The 12,750-nt window shown below is 37.9% G+C and overlaps 1 protein-coding gene across 1 annotated transcript in view; it reads left to right on the forward strand.

Annotated features, from left to right (window-relative positions):
- The first annotated feature begins 2,569 nt into the window (after positions 1 to 2,569).
- The window catches only part of LOC117810802 (collagen and calcium-binding EGF domain-containing protein 1-like), a 44,425-nt gene continuing 34,244 nt past the window's right edge, over positions 2,570 to 12,750 (forward strand). The window contains exons 1-3 of the mRNA XM_034680766.1: positions 2,570 to 2,705; positions 2,814 to 2,972; positions 5,638 to 5,718. Coding sequence (XP_034536657.1) covers positions 2,704 to 2,705; positions 2,814 to 2,972; positions 5,638 to 5,718 — 242 coding nt within the window. The 5' untranslated portion in view covers positions 2,570 to 2,703. The remainder of the gene's footprint in view (positions 2,706 to 2,813; positions 2,973 to 5,637; positions 5,719 to 12,750) is intronic.

Consider the following 12,750-nt stretch of genomic DNA (forward strand, 5'->3'; position numbering starts at 1 on the left):
AATTTGAGTAATCAGGCTGTGATTGCAGGAATGATTAAAAAAACATGAATAATGAGAGCGTAATTGTAATGCATAAAAAGATCCTGACCTCCACATGGAGGCTGTTTTATACTCCCCTTTCTTCTCATCCTTGTGTTCACCTCCCTGTGACTTCAGACAAAGCAGAGTATGAAGATAAATGCAGGGAAAATATATATCTTGTTTATGTCAAAAACTGCAACTTTAGAAAGTACTTTATTATGAAACAATCAAATCCATGGAAATAGAAAACTGAATCAGGAGATATTGCACACTTGTCAAAAGTCACTTAAACGAGGTGCACATTCAAGCAAGTGATATTCTAAACTTAAACATTTTTGTAGCATGTATGACAAAGAGCAGATTTTGAGAGTAAATCCTCTATTGTTTGATTGGCTGTCAGTTTAAAAACAAATACTGTGAGAGTGAGCTCTGGATTATCCCATCTTTCAGTTCTTCCCAGTTCTGATGTGGATCCAACAGCGTTTGCCAGCAAGTGGACTGGACACCAAGGTTTGTCTGATATGATGCAAAGTATTTGTTATTGCTTTGACAGCAGTCTTCAAACGCTTGCCAAGAGACAAACTGTTCCAATCTTCCAGGACTGGATGCAGTCATGGAGCCAGAATTGAACTGCATTGTGGGACTATAGCTGTTTGTGAGTGTCACTTAAAAAAGTACAACAACAAAAAATACACTTTAATCCTGTGGTTGTTATGCAGATGAAACTCACCAATACATTTCTGAAAGTTGGATCTAATCTGGACTTTTTTTGCCTCATAATGGAGTCATATTAATTTCAACAGATGTCAGATTTCATGTTGAAAGAAGATCAAGTAGAGTTAATCCATGTCTTTATTTTTTAAAGCTTGTACTGATCCTTTCTCTGGTTTCAATAAAAAACTTTAAGACAGCTGCAGTTCATTCAGCTGTTTCTAGCAAGACCACATCACACAACAGTCAGATCTCTGCACTGATTTTCAAACCGTCAGCTGATTTCAAATTGCTACTAATTTATGAAACCCATGGTGGTTTGGGACAAAAATACATCTTGGATCTTTTGGTACAGTGTTGATGTAGTAAAATTGAAAGTGATTGTCAATACAAATTCTCATATAACCAGGCCATTACGACAAATCCAAACAAGTTCAAACCATTTTCAGCATCTGACTGTCTTTGATATTTGATACATTCTGGACTAGTTTTATGCACAGTCTTATTCTGATGGTATTTTCTTGGTGATGTGTTTCCTTTATAATGGTAATTTGTAGCTTTAACTGTTTCCACACATGCACTCAACTCCTGAAAATTTCCCCAACTTCAGGTGTGGATGTGTGAACACAAACTGCCAAAGTTTTCAACCTTACTTTATCTGGACGGTTCCTAGCAGACACTTCAATTTTCCAAGAGGAGCCTGAGTGAGCCTATGTATGAACAGAAGGCTCATGTGAAATCACACTGAGTGAGTGGGTGATGTTGTTAATATCATGGGGCAAGAGTGATCTCCATGCAAGTAATGAGGCTGCCTCATATTCTTTTATACACGCCAACATCTTTTCAGAGCTCTATTAATAAGGAGGCCAAAAGCTGTCATCATAGCCTCAGACCTTGTATCACACTCCATTTTGGATGTGCTGTAAACCCTACAGTGACCTCCACAGCATCTTTTTCATGTCCTTGACTCCAAGACTCCCCGACCCCATCCCTTCTTCCGTCCACACAGAAAAGTTCATGCTGTGAAGGTGAAATAACCAATTGTAGACACATTTTTAGAGGAAGTCCTGAAATCTTTTGGCATTTTTTGAACTTTAAAATAATGTGAAAAGGAAATTTTCCAGTGTGCAAAGTATCTCCATATTTATGTGCTCCATTTAAATTAAACTGTTATATTTATCCATACAGCATTTCACATTGCGGTTGACATTCTGTGCAGGTGCCATTATCATCTAATTCAATCCAACACATTCTTGATGACAGTTTAACAAGGCGAGTTCATTTGCAAAAACAGTTAACTCACTTTTGAAAAGTTAAAAAAATGTTTCAAAAAACATATTTTTTCTAATACTAGCTTTTGGTATGATTAAGCAACTGAGGTTAGGTGGCTTTGACTAAGTCAAAATGACTTTACTAATCAGAGATATCTTGAAAATGTAACTTTATTAGGAATCTATATCAAAAAGAAATATGTACTTTGAAAATGTATAAAAACGGATCTATCTATCTATCTATCTATCTATCTATCTATCTATCTATCTATCTATCTATCTGTCTGTCTGTCTGTCTATCTATCTATCTATCTATCTATCTATCTATCTATCTATCTATATATCCACCTACCTCTAACCGTTACAGACAGACTGTGATGTTTTGAAACTCAGTAGTAATATGTGTTCCCTTTTAAAATATCAGGAAAGCTTAGGGGTAATTTGGGGATTAAGGTTGCCATTGAGCAAATTGTAAAATTACTGGCCTACATACGTCATCATCTGCAATGTGCAGAGCGGCTGGATCCTCGCTGGCTTTGAGTCTCTTCCTTAAAGGCAGGAATGTAAATCCAGAGGGATTAGTGCGAACACACTCGGCTGTAAACCCTTCAGTAGCTCTCCAAGGGGTCTCTGCCTCAGTGCGTAAAGTGGGGACGGGGCTCCGGACGCACAGCGCAGCACTTCTTCTCCCACAGGCTCCATGTGCGTCACCTCTGCGGGATACTTGACGAGGATTACTGATACTTTAAAACCACTGCCCGCGCTGGTAACTGACATGTAAAAACATTTGTGTTTTTCTCTGATGTGAAGGCGTTTTCACTGGAACAGATCATCTGTCCCGAAGCGCAGAGGGGACATGGGTCAACTTTATGGTGCGACTCTTTTACCATTTGGCGCAATTTGTGTTGTTTTTCTGTGGGAATCTGGTGCCAGCTCTATCAGGACAACGCTCGCAGTGGACACTTCGAGGTAAGTTTATTAGATTGACCTAAACATGTCTTCAGTGAATGAAAGGCAGTATTCTAGTGACGGAAAGCCAGACTTGTCCATGATTAATTTGATAACAGACGTAGTGGTTTATAAATGTTATCTCTTATCGAGACACAAAACTCCGGGAAAAGTTAAAAGCATTTCAAACATGTGAAATAAACTTTGATCTGACGTGATTTTACAGGCAATAAAACGCTTTGTAAACTTCTTAATAACTCCTTCTCAACCTTATATGTCAGCATGTAATATAACGCCAAAACACGAACTTCCCAGTCAGATCAGCACTCAGCACCAGATGTCATATCAGAGTTTGGAGCGTTTTATTGCTTTCTGCTCTGAACGACAAACTGCGTGAGCAGGTTTCAAAGAGGAGAGACCCCTGGATGAACCGCTGCAGCGCGTCTAATCTAATGTGATTTTCAGGGACATGCAGAAGGCAAAGGGAAACTCCAAATGGTTGGAATCGGTCGCGGTTCAATGAGCCAAATGTTACTTGTTCAGACATAACGTGACAGATGCTGTTCAGGTGCCCGGAGACAGTGGGTCAGGAGGTGAGGGGAGGATGTGAGAGGAGCACATGCATCCAATGTTCTGTGGAGGAGAGGAGACCACTAAAGCTGCAGCATACATTCATATTTTGCTTTGACCAGATGCATCTTCTTCACCTACTAATGAATGTGACATCTGTTGGATGCATGCTTTAAAGGTTTGCTGTATAACAATACGACAAGACACATCTATAAGCCGGATGGGTTCCTACTTAAATTGAAGATATATCAGTATCATTGTGATGTGCAATTAGTCACACCATAAAAAAGACGTGTTTGAGGCTGTGTTTACAGGGGAGGAAATTAGCGTGTTTAACCAAATACTTCAATGTCCTGCTGAGTGCATCATGTTCCTGATTTGTACAAGAAGAAGAAAGAAAACAAATAAATGGTACTCAGGGCAGCGACCTCTGTTTTTTAATATTATCTGGCTTTGTTCTTCTTGTTTAATTTGGCATATTAAATGTGACAAACGTCTCCTGCATATGCCAAGGTCAAATCATAACAACAAACAGTCCAAAACCAATATTTATTTTATGATAATCATCTATGAAAATATAAAACAAGCACAAGGAACAAATCACTAGAGAAACTGGGGCAGCAGAGCTTCTGACACACGTCCTAATGATTCATTCATTACTTAAAAGAGATGTTGATTTTTAGTCAGGTCTTTTGTGTTCTTATAAAAAATCAGCCAATGTTTCACAATAAGGTTTTTTTTTAACTTTCAAATCAACGTTTTAGTTGGCCAAACACCAGAATCAGTCATGCTTCATTAAGAGTACAACCCCAATTCCTGTAATATTGGGATGCTGTGTATAATGTTGACAAAAACATACTTTGTTTGTTTACTAACCATTTAAACTCTATATTAAATTGACAACATATTAGATTTTGAAACTGAAAACTGAGAACTTAAATGTATGCCTGCAACAAGTGCCAGGGGCATATTTACCATTGTGTTTCATCACCTCTTCCTTTAACAACACTGTAAATGTTTGGGAACTGAGGAGACCAGTTTCTGGAGTTTTGAAAGTGAAATGTCCCATTCTTGCCCAGTAGGGGATTTCTGCTGCTCAACCACTCTGGGTCTCCTTTTTGGTTTCTAGATTCACCACCTTTTCAATAGGTCAACAGTTGGGACTGCAGGAAGGCCAGTTTTCTACGACAGAGCCAATACAGTTGTAATAGTGTTATTTGGCATTTACTGAAAAAGGCATGGTTTCGATGGCAGCATATGTAACCTATATATATTTTTCAAAATAAATGGTGCCTTTCCAGATATGCAAGCCACCCATGCCATGGGCAATGGTGCATCCTCATACCATCACGGATGGTTGTTTTTTATCCCTCTGCTGAACACAAGCTGGGTGGTCCCTTGGCTAATACATAATGCTGATACTATATTGTTTTTGTTTTTTGGTATTTGATAGATATGAAAAAATATATTAATGATAATTTTATGCACATTACAATTGTATGTACATGATGGTATCAGCCAGCAACATGTTGTAGATATGCTTGATATTTTGGTCAGAAACAACATTAAACTGCATTATTCTATGCATTATAACATAATTTATATTAAACACTAGCCAACATGGGTTTTAAATTTGATATGCTGTCATTTAGGATGTGAAAAATGTCATAATTCATAAAAGACGATGGTGACTTTGGTAGAATACAAGAATACAGAATACAAAAACTGGATATTAGGTAAAGTGTCAACATTGCCAGACAGCAGCCACACTGACAAGGCTTCCTGCAGTGGTTTCAGATATTAATTGGCCTAATTAATCTGCTGACCAATAAATCAGTCTATCACCCTTCACAATGAAATTTGTGAAATTTTAGCCAAATGTCAAAGGACTGTCAAGTTGTAACCCAGTACCTCTAGGTGTAACAACTTCAAACTAAATGCATGAGGGAGCCCTGGTGGCCTCACTGTTTAAGGAACCTTCATGTCAAGATATAGATGCTTGCTTTTATTCCTAAACTCTTCTTCCCTGTGTGACGTGTGTGTGTGTGTGTCGATTTGATGAGTACTGCTGGAAAAAATGTGTTAAAAATGACACAAAGTTTCTGTCTTTCCTCAGAGAGGGGTGTCCAGACAACAAGATCATGACTGTGGAGTATCCCTGTGTCAGAGCTGGGGGCAAGAACAGCACCTGCCTCAGGTAAGATTCTCAAGTGGAACCCTCTATACAGATGAGGTTTCATTGTGTCTCATTCACTCTCATGACCTGAGCAACTGAGTTAGACAACTGGGAAACTGGCCAGTTCACATTCACATTTTCAGTTATCTGTCCCAGAACAGCAATTTGCTGGAGGACACTTATAGAGCAAACTGCTGTTGTCAGTAGAAGGGACTGAACCTGAATCTTACTAAGGCTGTGGACCTGTTTCTGTAACCACTTAGTCATAATTCCACATAATTTCCAGAACTCTACACTGAGTATCCAACTTTTGAAACTTTAAACTCACTTTGAGGAGAAAAAGAATACTTTCCTGAACATCATTACTCCATGGTGACGGTGTGTACTGATGATGAAACTGTGTCCTATTTTTTTCAACTAAAGCAGTCAAAAGGACAAGGTGACTGATGTCTACTTACCTCATACTTTAACCTTCATTCACTATGCTGATGTCCATCATGCTGGCTCTGTGACAGTGTGACTAGCTGAACTTGAACTTTCTGGCTCCAGAGTTAAAACATTGAGGGAAACATCCCCTTCAGGGAGTTGGACACTGTGGTATAACCTTAAAAGTAGAAGTAGTCTTACAGGAGAGGATGGTTTTTTTTTTTTTTTTCCACCGTGTCCAGTCAGAGGGGAAGGGGTCTACAGACTGCTGTTGGTGATTTCAAACATCAGTTTTGGTTAATTCATGCAATCATTAGTACAGATGATGTGGGGTTTTTTTGTAAATTAACTTAGATAGATATGAGACAGAGGATGTGAAAGGGGTATATATGGCAGATTTGAAATATTTCCAAATGAAATTGCTTCCTTTTCTGCTCTTCTCTCTCTCTCTGCTACACACAGTCTCAAGGGGTCTCATTTATGAACATTTTCTTTGATACCATATCGCATAAGAGTCTGGGAACATAGGTTAAATGATACAAATGAATTCACTGCAGACTTTGTTAGATTTAAGTTCATGATACATTATACACATCAGGTGAATGTCAATGTAAATCACTCATTGTGACGTTTAGATAACTTTCTTCTTAAGCTGAACTTTGGATGAGGTTTGGATGCTGCCGTTAGAAGATCCTTTGATAAATGAGGTAGCAGGTCTGGTGTGAGGCCAGACCATCTGATCTGTTTACTGTCAGGGTTAGACTGTAACAAGCTCTGTGTCGTGTTTAATTTCTGGCTTTAAAAGAGATGTGGCGTGCTTCAGGAGGTGGATTAGATGAGGTTGTATTTTCCTTTCCATGTTTCTCAAGGCAGTTTAAAGCAGACCTGGATCAAATTGATTTTTCAAATAACTTCGGGGGGTGAACAGATTGGTCCACTGTGTCTTCACAAAATATTACTTTGAACTCAGTTTCAGTGAGGACAGTCAGACAGGGCTGAATAAGCAATGACTACAAATTTTCATCTTTTCAGACACGCAAAGTTTGAGTTTGGTGCCTGGATGCTAACCTCATTCCCCTGTCCCAGAGTAGGTCATATGTTTAAGGTTCTCCATATAACTAAGCAGGTGATAGACTGCTGAAAGGTACTGTTACCCAGCCACCATGCTGATAAGGCCATGTTCACATTACAGCCTTTGTCTGGTGACGTCACGTTTTGGATGGAAACATGACTGTCTGGATTCCACATGACTACCCATTCACTTTATTATCCAGCTTTACATTACCCAATTACTTACTGAAGGCATAAACAAGTTGATATTGAATATTGATTTGTATGACTTACAACCTGGACAACAGAGATAATACATAATAATAATAATAATAATAATAATAATAATAATAATAATAATAATAATAATAATAATAATAACAATAATAATAATAATAATAATAATAATACATTTTATTTATATCTCACTTTTCATTTCAAGAAATCTCAAAGTGCATTATAAGATCATTTCAGCTTCTCCCACTAAGTGTGACATCATAAAAAAATGACCACAATGTGAATACGGCCAATTGGGGCCTAAATGGTTTTACCTGGGTAATGCCTTAACTTGAAATCTGTAAAAATTGACTGCAGAAAAAGGGTACTGGATGCGTTACAATTATGGTCTGCAGTCATTTATTGAGGGGCCTTTATTAGGGTCCCTTCACCAAACAAGATTTGCTAAGCAATTTGGGGTCTCCTTGAAACTGAGGACAAATTTGTTTGGATCCAAGTTAGAATACACCATATCTGCCCATACAAAACCTATTGGGCTGTCTGAGGAGTCAACATTTCAATGCCTGTCAGGCTTATGATTGCACCACTGCAGTTTGAAAAGATAAGGATTCTCAGACACATGGAATGAATGTGTCTTATACTATGGCCAGGGGTGTGTCCAGAACTTTTTGACCGGGGTGGCCGAACTGAGGCTCTCATAGGTAGGGGTGGCCAGTGCATTTACAAATAAATAACAGTACACTTTCTGTCTTCACAACCTACTTTCTTTAAAGACAACTTAAACAGTTGTAATATTCTCTTTGACTTGAAAAAAAAAACATGACAAAGTGGCATAAATCTTCTAAGCTTAATTCTTTAAGGACTTACAAAAGATGTTTCTTCAAAGTCACATTTGAGAGCACTAATAAAGAAATCTACTGTCAGCCTTTTAACTCATCCCAAATTATAGATTTTAAAAGAAACCCCACCTCTGACAAGGCAAACAGCCAATCATAGTGTAGGATTTTGGGATGGCCCCTGGGGTGGCCAATTGGATTTCAAGGGGTGCCAGTGCCACCCTTGGCCACCCCTCTGGACATGCCACTGACTATGGCAGAAGTAGTCAAAAGAAGGCTTCTCATTTGTAATTGGCCACCGTTTATTTTGTCAGATAAGCAACTAGTTGATGGCAGATGTTTGCTGTTGGAGCCTGCTAGCTTATAAAGCAATCTCTTGCATTATGGTTCAGTCTAAAATTCTTTCTGTACCCAGTTATTGTTTAATCATTTTTCTTTTCATTTCTAGTTTGCCAAATTGTGTTACAAGTTATCTCATAAAACTTTCCATATAATAGTCCTAAACTGTCCTGCATCTTATTTATGGAATCAAAATAAAGTTGAGCACAACAGCTGGAAGGACTAAATAATCATTTGACTTCAGAAACCTTGAACAGAAGATTTATTTGATAACCACATGCACAATGTTGTCCTCTAGACATAGATCCCGAGATACCTTTTTATCCTTGTATTCCAGCAAAGGTTTCTATAGTGCAACCATTGTAAGCAAAAGCATGTAAAAATGCAACAGCAAAACGTTTTTGTGTCCTGACGTCATCCTGTATGGCTGCTAATCTGAAGAGAAAACTCTTCAAAGATGAGGACTTACTGATGTGTTTGACAAATGCTAAGTCATCTGTTATTATTTTTGAAGGGTTGCAGATCCAATAAAGAGCTGCCAACATTCACATAAACTCTGTGAGGCTATCCATGGCATGTATCCACACAATGTGGAAACACTAAACATTTTATCTGTATCTGCTTTTCTTTTCCTTTTTTTAAAATATAACTTGTAAGTAATGTGGTTAGTGATATGCCACTTGATCTTTGAAATAAAACTTGTTTATAAGCAAACTAGCAAGAGGCAGTTTAAAGCAACTCTAAAGTCTTTAGGTCTTGAGTACTATTTTTACTACAGCAAACACTGCAGCACTCTCTTCAATGTATATGGAGAAATCCCAGATTTGACAGGACAGCCATAACTAGTTATGATTGCCAAAATATGATTGGATAATTGAGGTTTTTAAACTATATTTGACCCAGACCCGGTCAGACTGACAGTCTAATCTCCATCCAAAGACAGGCTGGACTTCTTCCAATAGTTTCTGGTTTTCTTCTCTTATTTCTTTACCTGGCACTTCTCTCTTGTATTGTAATAAACTGGGGGAAAAGTAATATTTCTCAGAGTTTTGATTGAAGATGACATACTAACCACCTGGAAAAATTCACACCTTCCCATAGAGAGCCGCTTAGCTGCTATGAAAACAGTGGAGTAAATTACTGTACTTATAGCACTGTGATTATAGTAATACCAAACATAAGGCAGATGATTTTATGAAAAGGAGCTTTTTATGTTCAGATCTATCCAACAGTGACCTTTAATAAATAATGAATAATACCTTTGATGATTTATGTCCAGATAGAAACTACCTTTTTATTTTTGTCCATCCTGTTTTTTCTCATGTGTTTCTGCTGCTTTTCTGTCACGTGTTGATGTGCATAATGCTTGAAATGTAAATGTCTCCATGGGTTTTTGTGGTGTTGTGCAGAAGTAAACCCTCACTTCTCTCTCCAGATACACAAAAGCCTTACCCACCGCAGTTCTCCTCCTCTTCCTCTGTTCACAGCGTGAATCAGCTCGATTTCTGCATCTCTATTGTTCTGGCCATTTTATATATTCATACCGTCAGTGCTAGAGGTCAGAATTCAACTGTGCCAAGCTAAATATACAGTACAAAGTTTAGTACCAGAATGTGAGTGATGTGAGTGTGTCTGATTGTGCATGTTTATTTTTGTGTCTGTGTGAATTGTCTCTGTATTGTCTGTTTTGGCAGCTAAAGCAGGTTTATGATGATGAGAGTTGGTTTTCTGTTGCTCTCTTTCTAAACACTGTCATCCTTGGAGTCCAGCTCTGATAGAACTGATGGCTCTGCTCAACTATAAACCATCCTCCACTTGATTGGCATGTTGTTCTGGTTTAAATGACCCTGCAGGGCTCCTTCACTGCTGCAGATAACACTCATAATATCATGTTACAGTGTGTGAGCTCAGGCACCCGCTCAGATCATGTACGGCATGATGATAAATGTCAAGGAGACATGACAGATTTTTATTGTGTGCATACTTTATGCAGCTATTGCTGAAATGATTATTGATCTTTCTCAGTTAGGTCACGATGGTTTTGCATCTTTAGAGTCACTTCAGTTCATAAGGAGCAATCTGTGTCTGTCTCTTTAGTACCATCTCATAGAGGGCAAAGTATGTGAATAATATCTGCTGGTGTTTTAAAGTCGTTACTCTTCAACTGTTTAATATACACAGATTACACATGTGTGTTTTATATTGTTGTAGAATTGGATGGAGAAACGGCTGTAGCTGAAAAGTATTATTTACATAGGACCAATCATGCTGGTTTTCAGAGTCTGCCAAGTCGAGTCAGGTTTGAATTTTCAGTTTATAAGTCACACATTAACACTAAATGCCATCCAAGCAGCTTTAGTACATTTAGATACGTCATAATGGAATGATAATAATAAAAAATCTAATATTGTCAGTCAAAAAGCAATCAACCTTAACTGTGATGGATGGATGCTGTGAACATAATAAGATCAATGAAACTTAAATGGAAAGCAAAGAGCTCATATTTCAGTGACAGAATTTTCACAGAAAAAAACACAACAGTCCCTTTCACACATGAAGTCATGTTTCTCGAGATGATTTCAGCAAATTCAGGGCATGATTTTTTCAGGAACCTGCTTTTCTAACATGCTCCTTACAGCTGGAGATTATCTGTGCCAGAAGAGCTCTCACACCCAGACATAACTCGATCTGCATTACAAACACTACAAAGGAAACTAATGTACAGGCAAGTGGTAAAAAGTTTGAAGTGCTTTATGTGAGCAGTGTCATCTCTCCAGCCACGTGCTTACAGTAAATGCTCCCTACTATATTACCTGCTGCATGCACACATTGGCTCACCCAAACTTGCAGACGTTTAACTACAGGGATGTTTGTGTACACACATTCAGCCACCTCAGACGATGTCAGGACATTTTCAAGAGTGCAGTACATGTGTGAAAGACGCTAAAGTAGTAAGCTATGTAGTGAAAAATTATGAAGTGATTTTTGGTAGCTGGTGAGATGATTTAGCTTATATAAGAAAAACTAGCTCACAGGTTTTGATTTATTGTATTTAATTTTTTATTCATTTTTGACTGATTTTGCAGGTGTACATTGTCCAATATTCTGTCAGTACAATTCATACAGTCACAGTTTTGATGATGACAATGCATAAGTGATCAGTTTTCATCATCGTTCAAACGCATGAGCTCAGGAGAGCAAGTGATTGTCAAACCAAGCTTTTCAGTTAGAAGTTCTGTCATTTGTATCCAAAACTTTTGGACAGGACACCTCCACATGGTATGTAGAAATGTCCCCACTTGATTTAACTCACATAGAGAACAGTATGGAGAACAAGCTATACTCATTCTGTAGCGTCGTATAGTATTTCTCCAGACATCGGTCCAGTTTATGGATGACTCAGAGCAGTCTTTATTCCATTTAGATATAATTTGTAATGGTGTTTGTGCTTGTTCTAACAGCATATTATAAACCAGCGAGACATGTCCTTTGGGTAAAAGTAAAAGTTTCTTAATAATTACCATAACTGGATGGGTAGCAGGTGGCTGGTCAACCGGAATATTTGCAGGTCGCATTGCAGAGCGCAGTAGTAAAAACAAAAAGAAAGTGTTGCTTGACAATTTATATGTATCAGGTTTCGTTCTATGAAAGAATAGAGAGATGAAAGAAACAGCTTTAAAACACCTCAGGCTGATGCAGTCTTACCTCTGGTATGACTGGTAGCTTTGATTTATATGGGTGATGTTAGCGGATGCAAGCTACCTTCAAGTTACAGGACACCTTTTTAAAATTGTTCTAACATAACTATCAGACATGTGAAGCATATCACATAGAAAACATCAGCTAAGATCTCCATGATTTTAATGACACTTGTTGTTTTAATGCAACATTGTAAAGAGCTTGTGTTGTAGGTTCAGGAATAACCAAACATGCCACACAATTTAGAAATTAAAGGGCAATCTAAAAGTCATATATAAGTAGTGTTCCCTAAAATATCATGGATGTTTTTCTTTGATATGAAAAAAAGAGTCAGACTGACATAACTCCTGCATTTTACAACAAAACAGATAGTAGGCCTATTCAGGTTAAAAAGAAAAACAACACGAGGGAGAGAGTTCATTAAGAGAAAATACAAATAACACGTGTGGAGCTACAAATTGAGTTC

The sequence above is a fragment of the Notolabrus celidotus genome, chromosome 3 (assembly GCF_009762535.1).
Source record: "Notolabrus celidotus isolate fNotCel1 chromosome 3, fNotCel1.pri, whole genome shotgun sequence".
In the NCBI taxonomy this organism is placed as follows: domain Eukaryota; kingdom Metazoa; phylum Chordata; class Actinopteri; order Labriformes; family Labridae; genus Notolabrus; species Notolabrus celidotus.